At 38.7% G+C, this 15,363-nt stretch overlaps 1 protein-coding gene across 1 annotated transcript; it reads left to right on the top strand.

Annotated features, from left to right (window-relative positions):
• The first annotated feature begins 9,344 nt into the window (after positions 1 to 9,344).
• Positions 9,345 to 14,152, top strand: LOC131775264 (tribbles homolog 2-like). The gene is made up of 2 exons (XM_059091356.2): positions 9,345 to 10,259; positions 13,201 to 14,152. The coding sequence occupies exons 1-2, from the start codon at positions 9,739 to 9,741 to the stop codon at positions 13,664 to 13,666; spliced, it is 987 nt and encodes a 328-aa protein (XP_058947339.2). The 5' UTR covers positions 9,345 to 9,738; the 3' UTR covers positions 13,667 to 14,152.
• Positions 14,153 to 15,363: the final 1,211 nt, after the last annotated feature.

The raw sequence follows: 15,363 nt of genomic DNA, 5'->3' as shown, positions 1-15,363 counted from the left end.
ACAAACGGCTTTGAGTAATGGAATGAGATACGTCACGTGGTAAAAAAAAAAAACCAAAACAAAATTTGATTGGCTGATCGACACGGCGGGAACTGTATGTTTACAACGTCAAACAGATCAACTGTTTCAAAGAATTGCTTCTATTGGACACTTTAGACTCTTCCGGCTTAGGATTTTGACATAAATTTTCTGAAAATTGGATAATATTAATCACGTAACAGTAAAAATCCCGCTTTTAGGAAAGAACATTTGATCAGATTCGCGAATATCCAACTGCGTCGCACTGATGAAGCCAGTCAGCCATTCTAATCGCACGAGTCACGCAAGCTGCAGATAAATAAACAAATTTAATTTGTTGGGATTTTTCTGGCTACAGTTGCACTTGTATGTGTCATCAATAATTATGCTTGGAAGAACGGATCGAAGTTTTAAAGGTGACACATCATGAATGAAAAAACACTTGTGTCAACAGTTTTCCGCTTTTAATCGCAGGGAGGTAACATAAGACTCCTGTCATAAATCAAAAGTTTGAACAATTTAATTAACCAGTTTGTTAGGTGCGCCCACGCACGTGCCCCTTTATGTCTGGACTTTAGCACAACGTAATCACATTTTCTGTTCGAGAATAATTTCGGAGATTCCATAGAGTATTCGATATGATCGTCTCACAGACTACATTTCTATTGGAAGAACGGTAACAGATGAACACCCAAGTAATTTGACAAATTTCGCAAAGCAAGCAGATCTATTATCGACACTTCGAAGCCAAAATGATCATATTGGTTGGAAAATTTAACTAAATCATTACAGTCCTGTATTGCAGTCTGGAATTGAAATGTGCTGATTTATCTTACAGGGGTGTTGGACATGGTTGAATTTCTCATTTTCTAGAACAGGCGAAAAATGTCGATCACATTTCCATCTGCATTTACATCCAAAAATAACTTATCAAGATTTGGAACTGGGCCGTGACTGAGATAATCTATCAATAGTCCTCATTCCAGGGATGAGATAGGCAATTGGGTCGACTTCCTTATGGATTGTCACGTCCACATTTAGGATATGCAAGCGGAAGAGGACCAAGCCGCGCCCGCTGAGAAGAAAAACATACGGGCCGTTTAGCGTCTTCCTCCAGACGAAAAATTATCCGGGCCGACATCTCGCCGTGATTTCCCCCCGTCAGCCAATCGTAAGGCTATCCGCAACCATACGCTATCCGCAACCACAATCAAATTGCAACTACCGCTTCCTGTCAAACTACATCTTGATGCTTCATTATCAACTGGCATTTTTCACTGTAAGTGAAAGGTAAGCGTGTTTGTGTCTGTATATAGCTAGTATCCGTGTCCTTGTGATGGATTATTTAATTTCTCCTCTTATTATTATAGTTGATGTTTTATTGAGAGCGTTTCGGAGAGTTTTAAGAAACTTGCCGTGCACATATAAATAAATTTTTAATTTTTTTTTTCATTCTAGACTGTCTTTTAGTTAGTTGTTCACCATTTGGTGCAATAAAATTTATTGTTATCATTATTATTATTATTATTATTATTTTTATCGTAAGTATCATTATCGCTATCACAGATCATCATTTTCGCTTAAGTTATTGATGTCGCTGCTGTATCGTCAGAATTATCACAATTATTATTATTATTATCATTATTATCATTATTATTGTTGTAGCTAAATATTACATGTTTTACGCCACAACATGAATGCACGTTTAATCTAACTACCAGATAGACAAATATTGAGATATAAAGATGTGTAGATGTGTAAATGTGATTCGAAATTTGTGGCGTAACCAGGTACGGTAGAAAAACTCTTCTTAAACAAAGGTAACACGGCGCTAAAGAAACGACTAATCGACTTAATTGAAATCGACCAGCAATGAAAATTGTCTAACGAAAACAACGCTTTGTACTGGCAAGAGATAAAACGCTATTGTGGTATTACGTGATTCTTACGCAGCCCCACTGACGCAAAAACTTGAACTTTATTGAATAGAAACATAACATACGACAGTAGCTCATCAATTGAAAGAAAAACAATGTAAAATAATCTCGCAGTTACTTGACGACAAACAGAAAAGCAAATTCTAGTTGCTGCTATTATCATTGTCATCCTCAGTTTTATTTTTCATTGTTCTCTTTGTAAATATTGACTTTTAGACTATTTATAGTTCACAAGTATTTGAAAGATTGAATTCTAAATAGTTACCTTTCATGTTGATAGCTTTACCAGTGAGCTCTTATTTTGCTTTAGTTCTGCAAGTTCTTCGGAGTTAACACACATTTTGTACATAGAGCACGATTTGTTTTCTTTCTCTATCCATCTGTAAATATGCTGAATGAGTTCAGTGTTATCATTATTATTATTATTATTACATACATATCATTATTATTATTATTATTACATACAGCAGGCGGGTTTTGGAAGTGGAGCAAGGGACATTCACACCATTAGTCTTTACAAGCACAGGTGGAATGGCCGATGAATGCAAGAATTAGCCGCCTCGCTGAGCTACTTGCGTTAAAGAAAGGAGATGACTACGCTACAACCATATCTTGGATAAGGGCGAAAGTATCCTTTGCCATCCTACGATCAGCCTTGCTGTGTCTCAGAGGAACCAGGAGCAAGAGAAGAGCAGCCAATATATCTGACATTGACATTACATCGGAAAGTGCACAAGCCAGAATTTAAGTAGTAACTCTATCAGTTTGAACTATTATTTTTAGAGAGTTTTTATTTCTTATTAACTTTTTGATGCTTTTTATAATTGTTATTAGTAGTCTTTAGATAGTCATTTTACAACAATTCTCTTTCGTACACAAGAAGAATGTAAAATAGGGTATATATTTTAATATTCATATTCTTGAATCTGTAACTAGTCTATTTTTTTAAAATCTATGAATAAAGTTTTGTTTTTTGTATATTACATATTATATTATCGGTAATAACATGCTTCGAGTGCAATTTGATATAAATGTCGCAGTGAAAGACAACAAAATTGCATGAAGCCCGAAGGGCGAGTGCAGTTTGCAGGTATTAATTTACACGATAATTGGCTCTCGAAATCCGGCATGTTATTATCAATAATATCATGAAACATCGTGATCATAATAATTATAATTATAAATCTGATGATGCTGATGATTATGCGTACTTACACTACGTTATATAAGAGATGATGTAATTAGTTATTAATAATTTATGTTAAAAACGCATCCACAGAAAGTCACGACGGACGAAATTTTGACAGCGTGTGCGCGGTCTGTGATTTGCACTCTGTTTTTCAACTTTTCACTGTTACGTGTTTCGCCACCAGTGTTACATAAAAAATATGACCTCGGGTTTCGGCCACGCAGAAAGCGCGTTATTTTTTAATGTCCCGCATAGCAGAGGCACAGATCCGGCTACAGCTGTAATATCGTCAATCGCTGTAGAGAGGGCCCCGCGTACTTCAGTCAAGGCTTTAACAATATCATGTGGCTTACACACGTGATAGGACAAGTTGAAGCAATATGGACTTGAAACCCGTCATGCTTTCGATAAGGAAGGGGTTGTAATCACTGGATGGCCTAACACGCAAGGGTCAAACGTCTGACGCATTGGCGACCGTTGTAATGAATGGGCGTGCTTTTAGCCTGTCAGAACCAAGTTGTCGCACTAAACGTTAAAAACAACCACACACGCCAATGAGTCGTGGTGTTTTCAAAGCTCGAAACAGAGCGGCAAATTAAAAGGAATATCGCCTAATAAACAAGCATTTTTACACCCCCGAACAAAGTTTCGAGTTTTCATTTTCCTCTAATTTATTTCCTTACACAGATTTCAAAGAAAATTTGGAATTTCTTTCGCTTATCTTATATAAGACAGCACGTTGTTTCTTACGTTTTCCTTGAATATTTTGCAAAAGAAACTTTGCTCCCCTCGGTGGTGTTTTAACGCTGTGTGGGATCAGCTTGAGGCGCGATCAGTGGCCGCTGATCGGGAAATGAGCCCGCGCTTATACTTTTCGAATACATCTACGAATGAACTCGGGAAGAAGTGGGGTAAGTCGAGCCTATGCTTAGGTCACCGCTAAACGGCCCAAAACAGTTGAGTTGGGACTGGACAGTTCAAGAAAAGATGACTCATGCTCCGTTGCCTCTAAAGGTCCGCGGTGGCTTGGGGAAGATGAATTGGAAGGAGCCAACGACCAAAAACCGTATTTTTAGGCCTGGGGACGCTATCCTAATAGTTAATGCATTGGACGTTGCCAGGTCAATTAGTAATGTTTTAAAAGCCTCTTTCTCCATATAAACGTCGTTGTTTTGGTTTGTTGTTTTTTTCAAAACTTTTAATAATAGTACTAAAATTGAAAAATAATGTTAAGAAAAAGGCAGCTGACAAGGGGGGTGAGCCAACGATGACCACGGGGCCGAGATTAACAACTGCTTAGGTTAAAACGATCACTTTAACTCTAATTTGGTAGATCAGGGAATGAAAAATGAGTTATCCTCCTCAAAATATATTACTTGCCAATTTGACGTTACAGTATGATGACCTCAAATGTGTTAATCTTGTAACTCCCCGTGACTAACAACAAGACCTAATATTTTCCCAATAATATCAAGAAGACAAATGATAAGATTAAAGGAAAAAATAGCGCATTTGGAAGCTTATTGCTGTGATTCAAAACCAAACATTCTTAGAGACTAACATCATACAGAATGGTATGATAGTACGGTCAAGGAGAATTACTAAAGAGATCTGTAGGAGTGTGAACAGGGTTAAGAAGTATTTGCAACTTGTTCTCCAGGAAAAAAGAAGCCCTCATAAAACATATGGACCGAGTTTACTGGGGTGGATAACCCCTCAAAGAAGTATGCCACAGTGTAAGTGAAGAGAAAAGAAGATAAAATGCTGAACATGGAAAATGTTAATTTTTTCTCTGACAAAGTTTCTCCAAGGTGTATGCTACCTCAACGAGATCGCTATCTTTAGGTCATGGCTCGGTGAAAACGTGACTCAGAGCTGCAGCGCAGGCTGTCTTACTCTCAGGGAACTAGGTTTTAGTTATTAACCTCACAAGCTAGGCGATTTCGGTTTAATTCGACCGTCCCATGGTCACCCCTTGGTACAAATTTCTTTCTCTTTCCCGCAGACTTTCACAACCCCTTGTAAAATTCAAAAAACTGGCTATGTTATGATTTACTGCGGTTCCCTTTCCTAAGCCTCGGTAGGCGCCAAATTATACGCATATTCTGTATGCTGGGACGTGACCACTGCACAAGGTCAAAGGCGTGTAAGATTTTCGTTGGGATAGCCAATTTCACAATCCTCCACACTAGGGGCATTCAAAGAGAATTCATGAAATCGTTTCTTTCTTGAGTGTTACAGAAGCAATATATAATTGGTCTCCTGTTCTGGACGCTAGGACGCACCCTCGTTTTAGGGTTCGTAAATACCCGCACATTTCAGGATCGGCGCGCGATGAATCCGTGTGGCTGTCATTTCTAACAGGGAAACCCGTGCATGCGGCGACTTAAAACATGAGATCCCTTGGATGTGTAAAAATGGCGGCTTCACACATCCAATATACCAACTAATAAGGAAGCTCGTTATGGAAACAATAAAAAACCGTGGTGAGGTCAGTCCGGTAATATAGGGTTTTAAAAAATCGTGATTCAAGGCAATCCAATTTGTCAGAACACAGACTACGAACTACCAATAAAGATGGGAATAGCTTTTAATACAAAAAAATTATAAAGAATAATTTGTGTACGAAAAAACCATGTCACCAAAAGTTTAGACTATAGGTGTGGTTAAGGTTTTTATTCCTGAGCCCTAGTATATATCCTTTATGTGAAAGCGCGGGTCGTTTTGACAAAAATAGTGGACTCCAAATTGAAAGAAGATATTACTCCGTGCAAATAATTTGGTGTAAAACGTTTTCGGTCATTTAGCTTCGACGTGACGAGGAATAAAGTGTTTTTAAAATGTTGTAACTCTGTTATTTGTGATAGCCTGTTTACTTAAAGACTTGCTTCCTAAACTACACTACCACCACGCGTGGTGAAGTGGATTACGATGGAAATTTCGACTCCATCCTCCCGTATTATAGACAACACACAACGATATAAGAGTTGAAGCATGCATTCTTTACTTAATTAGAGTCAGTAAATAAGGCCATTCAAGGAATAAAATTATGCCAGGCAGAGAAATACTCAAAAATCGTCTGGACGAGCTTAAGAAGTGTATTTCCGAAAAGCTCCGCAATAGCTTCTAAAAAATGAAACGTTATTGGTGAAAAGGTTTTCTTTTAAAGATTAAGTCCTGAGGCCTCAATCGGATAATCTAGGTTTGCATATTTCTGATTATATCTTTGAAGTACATAAAGCAATATAACGCGTCTGCTAACAGATCTAAACTCATCAATTGTCAAACAAGGTTGTTATCCATCGGAAAAGATTCACAGTATTTAGTACAGATAATGTGGAGCAAATACGATGACACTACACAGCCGAGATTTTCTTTTATTTCTCTTGTAGCGTTATTGAACGTTGAATTTTTCACATCCGCCTCCGGCGGCAAAGGACAAAGAAGCGACAACCTCATTCATGACTCTGATTTGTTTACCTCTAAGAGTGCGATGAGGGTCTGTGGTTTCGGCTAACAGATCTGGGAGGTTAACTCATATTGGCGCAGTATCGTTGAGGCAAACGGTGAAAGTCAATACTCTTCAGACGCAAACCACTGTTTAAACCGGAGACCTACCCATTTTTGGCCTAGAAATTTTCTATAAAAGTCTTTGCTCTGCAAAGGCATGTTACAACTACTGCGTTAGACTCAAGACTTCACTTCTGCATTGTTTCATTCATCAATCATTATTTTCAAACTACAGCGGCGATACATAAATTTACGTCGCTACCCGTTTGACCATTACCTTTGGCTATTAGGACGGATCCTAGATTTTGGGTTGTTGGAAACTGAAAAAAAAAATTTGAGAATGAAAGAAAAGCTCTAAAAAAAAAACCTTCGATATTTACATATCCCAAGGCTGATGAGATTTCTTGGTACGTATGACTCACATGTAGGCGTAAGCACATTTGCACGTTGCGCAATGAAGGACGATGGGAAACTGGGACGACCGAACGACTCAAAGTTTACGTCGTGAGACTCAAAGGGCCCAGAGTCTGTTAGAAGTCTTAAAGGTGCTCGAAGGGGTCGAAACGCTATTGGAGAGAAATGGGTTGAATTGAAACATCCTTAGACGCAACAAATCGAAATGTGTTTGAGTCGCGAATGGCCAATACAGGTCAAATAAAATATTGTGCCAGTGTCTCACTAAGATAATCTTAAGCGTGATTGAGTTCAAAAGAGGGTCGTTGACGAGAATTTCCCACGATGGGAGTAACACCACCAGAAGGGGCGAAGTACGGAAAATTCTCTACGGCGGTGGATGGGCGGCCTAGAATTTTCGGGAAAAACCAAAGAAAGGACCATTTGTAATTTAATAGGCGGTTGACATGCTCTGAATGGGTTGTTTAACGAGGAAATGGTGTTCTAGTGAAATCAGCACCCATTGTTTTCCTCTGGTGACAAAGATCGAACAGTTTCCTGTCCTTCATTACACCTGATTGCCTGAGGTGTTTCCAAATGATCTGCTTGGCTTTAATTTATTCTTCTCTCCCTTTTTTTTGTTTTTGTTTTTTTTTTTTGTTTTTTTTTTTTGTTCCGGATCCGGTGGAGGCTGATTTTTGCTTTCTTTACAATTATTTGTCAACAAAATCCACCTTCAGCACATATGGCATTTCATCTTTTGCTGACACCTCGATGAAACATGCGCAATTGCACACGAGGAAGCGACTAAACTTAAAAAAAATAACCATATTAAGTGACTGCCGCTGCAGTAAATATCTAACTTTCCAATGGTGTTAGGACAGAACAGCTGACATGAGATATGTCATGAAACATTCTGGGAACACTCCGAGATATAATAGTAACAGCGCTTTATTTAACTCTATCCCACATGTGCTAAAACCGGAAAGCGTTGATTAAAATTGGGTCCTATAATTTATCAGCTGAAAATTGTGGTATACACTCTTCTGGTTTGTTTCCTTCCTTTACCAGTCATAATGCTGTGAATAACACTGGAGGCGGAAAGACGTGATAAATATTTGACCTTAACAAACTTTCTGTGATAAAATTCATGATTTGGATTCAACGGATTATGAAAGTGGAATGGAGACGGTTTCCTGTTTCGCTGAAAACAAGTTGTGAGTCACGTGAAATTTCGTGACAATCGGCAGGTATTTTCCAAAAACTATAACTTTGACAATGAACGCTTTCGTAATTACTTTTTCGGTCTTCTAGATCTGCTCGTTATTTTGGTTTTGTTCTGAACATGAAAGATTCTGGCATAATCCTGAATAACAACAATGATGGCCATTTTCCATTGAGAGCACAATACTCGATTAAAATTGTAATCTGGTCACGCATGATTATAACAGGAGAAGGTTGTCGTGGAAACATGACAATTGAGTCACGAGGAAAAACTTTCTAGATCTAATTTTGTCTTCAAGAAATACAAAATATATATAAAAATGCCACGTAACTCACTCTGCAACTTAAGGATTTCAAAGGTTTGCTCTGTTAAGTTCTTTCCTCTCATTTGATTTACGCCAGATATTAAGAAATTTCAGTTTTGCGTAAAATTAAGTAATCCAGTGATTACTTTCGCAATTTTTTTTAGTCTTTTTTTGTTTCTAAACCAAAGTTTATTAATAAAAGAAAAAGTATCAAAACCATGTTCGCCTGTAGATGATCATAATTATTAAAATATTTTGACGTGTCTCTTCACATCCTGGTGACGGATTAGGGCATCTTATTCATCTTTCAAGTCTTGTGATCATACTTCCGACCAAGGGTGAATTGTGAGTCAGCTTTGAAAGTTTCGTCATGTGAAATTTAAACGTTACTTGACTCACGCATTGATCGTGTGACTCCAACGCGTAAATATCGCTCGCCATAAAGCTATTTTTGCTCGTTATTGAATGAGATTTTTAACTACACAGAGATGCGTTGTTCTGTCCTCTGGGAATTTCAAACAAATGATGCAGTCGTAAAGCAACTCATTTTCGAACGCGATGTCGTGTTTGCCAATGAGTTGTTGCACGAAAATGCTAATTATTTTCAAGAACGAAAGAAACCGACCGGAAAGCGAGCTACTCTAAATTAACAAAGGCAATTGTATTTTTAACCAATTATATGCCGTAAATTGCATCAGATGACCTTACGATGACGAAATAACTCCTAATATGGAGAGGTGGGCTTTGAGAGGCCACAACACAAACCTTATTGCGTCAGGTTAATTTGATGTCTTAAGAACCAAATTTCGTTGTGAGAATCCACCAGAGATTGAATTGAGTATTACACCATCATGGCATTTGTATTCCAGCCTGATTGTTGAAAGGGAAGGCCAAACAGGCCTCCCAGCAAGTCAAGCCATCGCCAACGGTAAGGAGGGAAACGTTTCACGGCGGAAAATTTCGATCAAAATTTTTTTGTCGCTACTGCTGACTTACGACATCACATCGCCACTTTTGTGCAACGTCATACATCTTACTTGGCAAAATCGGAATACACGTAAGATCTATTACGAACAAAATTACGGATTTATAGTCGCCTGCTTTTCTCTTTATTCGTAACACGAAGAAGAGTCATTTCTAAGAGAAAACTGCGTTGCTTTAAATGAACTCTACGACGAATCGTTACCATCCCTATCAGCGCAATGCATCCAAAACAAATATTGAATCTACGCCATTACCAAACTTGACTATAACTCATCAGACAGCGAAGCGAACGAATGATTTACCACAAATATGCAAGGTTGGGAAATATCTTTTATTGGAACGTCCAGGTGGAAGCGCTCTTTACAAAGCGGTGGACACCGAAACGAGAACAGAACTTGCTTGCAAAATCATAGACGTCAATAAATTCCGGGAGACTCTAGCGCCGATGTTTCATCTTCCTCCACACGATGGCATCAACAAGATTATAGAAATCTTGGTCAGTGACTCCTACGCTTATGTTTTTTTTGAGCGATCGTTTGGAGATTTACATTCTTACGTTAGAACAAAACGTAGACTGAAGGAGGAGGAAGCAAGCAAATTATTTCACCACATCGTCAGTTCAGTTGCACATTGTCACGAGTCGGGTGTTGTCTTGCGCGACCTGAAACTTAGAAAGTTTGTGTTTAAAAATCCCGAAAGGTAAGCGCCTTTTTTGGTCCTACAAGGTTTGGGGGGTTTCTAGCTCTTAAAAAATAGTAAGCTTGGAGAAATCTTGAATTTTCCATGTGGTTTATAACAAGATCTATTCAGTATTGTTCGTTAACCCCTCGTGGTGGAGATTGTGTGAACAGTGTTAGCGTGGCGTTAGGACGGGTACTGGTTTGTTTTGGGTCTACATATCCTAGCTACGACGCAGTTTTTTTTTTCATTTCTTCGTTATTTTCTTACAAACTTGAATGTAATTTAGTTAAGAACTGAGCTTGTTCGTGTCCGTGGCCATAACTTTAAGCAGTGGGCCCGTATTTCTCTTTTTCATGGCAATAACATTGGCCGTTCGTGTTTGCCGCTCTATTTCCGGTTTGTGGCGTTCTGTAGGCACCTGCAATAGGAATGTATAAAATCCATCTCGTGGCGCTGTTTTTAGCGACAAAGAATCAAAAGAGTCGGTTAAAATACTTGAAATAAGAGTAGAGCTGGAGAGTATTGTTTGTAGAGGGGGATCGTTCGATGCGGCAAATAATAGTCGCGAATTTGTGTGGGCTGATAATTTCATATTCCACTTTCGTCATTCCCACGCGCGTCGCGTCTTTGTGGGATGAAAGGCGAGTCATCAAACCAATAAAGAGGGCCATGCTTTAGACACCTTTTTTAAGAATGGGTTCCTTTTCCCTTTTCCTTTGCGTTTTCATTTTATTTTTTTTGATCCCGGAAATGGCGGGCACACAGCGGCGGGAAATTTTGATTCTTACTTGTCATTCAATGTAAGTACATCTTATTGCGAAGCCTCCGAAAGGAAATGCAATCAATATTGCAATTGGATTTATATAGAACCCCTAGAATCGTCGGATCGAATCTACACGCCGGTGATTTGGTTAGGTTTGAGTCGTTGTCAGATGAAATCATTCTCCACGTGGCATTGGGAAATTTCAAAACGTTGCAAGTTGATCAAGTGAAAGTTAGCCACGTGGAACTATGATCTTTCCACCTTTGTTGCTTTATTCTCGAAATTTATCCGTTGGTTTGCGACACAAAACAATGACTGTCGAAACACAATTAAATCGCACGCTTTTTATTCTTAAACGGACGGCGTGTTCCGATGATTGTCTATTGTCTTCTGCGATTTTCAAAAGACGAACGCCCCCGATGACATTTCTTTGATTTGTGAACGGAAACATTCGAAACCGTACGCTATAAAAAGAGAATCTTCAAATACCACAGAGAACCCGCAGGTGCAAAAGCGATTTTTTCCTCGTTCTGACTGGATCTTGCCGAGATTTCCTGTGAGTAAAATGTTCAGTATTCACGATGCTCTCATGTTCACAATTGGCAATATTATAGAGTGTTTACCCAAAGGGGTAAAAGATAGCATACTTCAGAAGTATCTTGGGTCTAATATTTTACTATAGTGCAATTGACAAAGGGTGTTTAAGATATTGTATGTGGGTGTAAGAATTTTATTTTTTTACAATTCCGTTTGTGTTTCTTACTTCCCCGTTGATCTATTCTTGTCTTTAACGATCATAGTAATAATTAAACTTTGTCCTACCGGAGTGAAAAAAAAAAAGGGTCACAAATTTAAATACAGCTGTCCTTAAAGCGTTTACGTCTCAATTATTTGCAAATGAACAAAAAGAGAGAACCATGTTTTTCTGAAAAACTGTCATTAGCAGCGAGCTTTCCATTGTGAAGCCGGTAAAAAGCCAGTTGTGTTCTCTCATAAGCTGCTTGTCAACCTGATATGTATTAAATAGAAGTGAATGGAGTCTGCGTTTAGCGAATTGCGAACGATTTCTAAATGAATCCTATAAATAGAATTAAAATGAACATCACGGGTCACGCAAATGCTGATAAGATATATTGTTACTTTCTGTGCTAGACAGTTATATTGATCGGAATATATGAAAGAAAAGCTTACACGCGGTGCAGATGTTTTCAACGAGTTTCGAAGTGAAAACTGTGGAATAAGCGATTAAATTAAATCGGAATTATCAGTCAAATCCTTGCATTAAAGATAAGTGGGATTTTGGTTACGAAATCTGGCTTTAGGGAATACTCGGATATCTGAGTCGCAGTTTTTTTTGAGGGTCCGAGATTCCAGCCTTTTCAACCTCCCATTTCTTTTTTTCTCTCAGTGACAGCTCAAGTTAAATTCGATCCAGCCTTTTTAATGTGCATCTAGGGTAACATGCTTTGGCCTTTTGTTAAGTTATCTTTAAAAAATGTTAAGCGGTAAGTGGTCTCGATTTCAAAAGAAATACCAGTTACTCATAAAAAAGAATGATTCATGTGAATCAAAACCAAAACTACACGTGCTTTTTGCCATGTGGCCTCCGCCCAATTCTACCTTTTTCGCGGAAAAATCCTCGAAAGAATCGATTACGTCTTTTGGAGTTAATCAGCCATCTTACTGTCGTTTATTACAAACTGCGGTCGTGGAAAACGTCAGCACTCGAATCACTTGGTTTTCTTTTTGACATGCAACTGTCTGTCATGTGTCTGATTATGAAACATGGCCAACAGACGTTCTTGTTTCTGTCTTTTGTTCCTTCTCGTTCCCTCTTCTTTCCGCCCTTTGTCATAAGAATAAAGAAAAAAAAATTTAAAAATCACCATCTAACAATTGTAGGTGAGATTTCTAGACCAAAACAATTAGACCAAAATTTCGAAACGTACCTTGGAAAACCATGTGAGTCCTTAGAAAGCCTTTTGAATTCGGTTTAATAAGGTGTGCTAGTTACTCGCGTGCCTCGTGGCGCATGGGCCCGACGACCCCTTTGTTCTTTGTCTGCCTTCGGTTTGCCTTATTCCGTGTCATGTACGTCTCATGTAGTCTAGTACCCATTGTTTGAAAAAGTTTAATTTTCAATTACTTTTTCGCTAACGCCGAGGTTTTATTTATTTATTTTCATTAATTTTACAGATCAAATGTAAAACTTGAGGGATTAGAAGACGCTTATCCTCTTGACGGCGAAGACGACACTCTCGAAGACAAGCATGGCTGCCCTGCTTATGTGAGTCCGGAGATTTTACAAGCAAGCGGTGGTTACTCGGGCAAGGCAGCCGATGTGTGGAGTCTGGGAGTGATGTTGTACACTATGTTAGTCGGACGATACCCGTTCCACGATACAGAACCGAGTGTGCTTTTCACGAAAATTCGACGTGGACATTTCACAGTTCCGGACACGATATCGTCAAAAGCGAAATGTCTGATTCGCTCGATGATGCGCCGTGAACCCACAGAAAGACTGTCTGCCCGGGAAATCCTTGAACATCCTTGGTTTACGTCAAGTTTTCATATCACTAGTCCTTGTAAAATAGACCAGAAAATAGCTGATCAAACCGTGCCAGATTTGGCCTCAGATGACACGCCTTCTTTCTTTGTTTGAGTGCCTTGTTTACTATAGCAGATTATTTAATTTTTTGTGTACATATATACATAAATAGAAAGAACTATCTCATTCTTAAGACAAGATGGAGGAAAAGTGCTTCTTAAAGAGAAATTATTCGGTCGATTTTTTCACTGTTAAAAACCGATCGCTCGTTATAGCTTTCTTAATGCAGGTATTTCTTATAATCTTATGGAGCACTCGTAATATTAAGAAAGTGTTCATATGTTATTATGTTTTTCTTACCTTTTTTTTCCTAGCGTGAAATGCGTTATGCATAAGGATATAAGCTTTGCAATGTTGGAAGTTTCACTTTTTTGAGCTTTTGATAGCAAGGTGGGAATTATTATTGACTGCCATTTGAAAGCGAACGCGCAAGAAGTTTATTGGTTGGAAAAATTGGAAGGGTAATCCGGACGTCTCGACATTTTCTGTGCTGCAGTCACAGTTTAAACGTTGTGATTAAAGATTGAAAATTTATTGAAATTGTGCGGTTGTTTCTTGTTTTGCGGCTCCAGACAGTGGATTACTATTGACTGTCGCAAAGGAAAGAAAAAACAATGGCTAATCAGAACAAAATAAATTATCACATGAGCCATTGAGTAATCGAAGCAAAACCAGGCAAAGTGCGTCAACCACGAGTGTCAATAATTTTGCATCTAATTTGTTAAGAAGATGGCGCTAGTTGTGAAATAAGGAATTGTCGCGACTTCTCGTCTCTGAAGTCTATCCTTGGTATATGGGATGAATTATAAATCCATTACAATTCCTTCTCATTAATGATCAACTGGAGGACACTCTGGTGTTGCCGCCCCTGTCTTACAAATGCGTCTCGTGTCCATCAATTTTGTTCTTACCACGTTATGTCGTCATCCGCGACTTATTGTGTATTTGTTTGATTAGTCAGAGTTTCGTTAACAATTTGTGTCAGACTCCACTGAGCAACCATTCTCGTGCAACTCGTCTAGCCTCGGGAAACGACCATTGTAATGTTATTACCTATTTGAAAGCTATTTCATGCACTATCTGATTGGATCCTCGAAGGATCGTCTGCTTTTAGATCTTCACATGAGGTTACTAAAGCTATCGATGCGAGAATGAGATGTGATTGACGATGGTGAGAGGAGAGCCTCACCCCAAGCTAGAATTTGTTTACCAGTCTCCCCTCGCGAACAAGCGGCCGCTCAAATTAATATCACTGAAACGTCGCATAATTACAGACATCGTCGAGTGCAACGTTTCAAGTATTTTTTGATGGGGCAAAATATACTTGATTTACCCTGTTATATAGAGAGAGAATTTTTTATTTTATTAGGGATATTTAGGCTCGAGCGTGTTGTACGGGAGACTGAGATGTGTTCTGTTATCGTATGGCTCTTGTGGTAAATCGAAGGGGTCAGTACATGTGACAAGGAAGTGATATTACAATCAGTGGGTGTGTGTTGCTTGTCGCTGCAAAAGGAAAAGTGGGACTGGCAAAGAATGCAATTACCTGTTTCCTGTTAATTTCCTGTTGTTCAATTGTCACCGCAGAAACAGAAGTAGTTGCAATAATTTAATAATGAACACGCCTAAAACTGAACAATTACATCGAAAGTTGTAGATAGGTCTGAAGAAATCACATCGCCCACATACAACAGGAAAAACTCTAAGATGGCGCAATACGGTTGTATTTCCGCTGATGGATCAATAAAACT

Source organism: Pocillopora verrucosa, chromosome 5 (genome assembly GCF_036669915.1).
Source record: "Pocillopora verrucosa isolate sample1 chromosome 5, ASM3666991v2, whole genome shotgun sequence".
Taxonomy (NCBI): Eukaryota; Metazoa; Cnidaria; class Anthozoa; order Scleractinia; family Pocilloporidae; genus Pocillopora; species Pocillopora verrucosa.
Note: the sequence above shows the minus strand (reverse complement) of the source record. Positions and strands in the feature narration are given on the sequence as shown.

Coding starts and splice junctions, on each gene's coding strand:
- LOC131775264 (XM_059091356.2), top strand. CDS start 9,739: ATGAACTCTACGACGAATCGTTACCATCCCTATCAGCGCAATGCATCC. Junction 10,260..13,200: donor GTGTTTAAAAATCCCGAAAG/GTAAGCGCCTTT, acceptor TTAATTTTACAG/ATCAAATGTAAAACTTGAGG.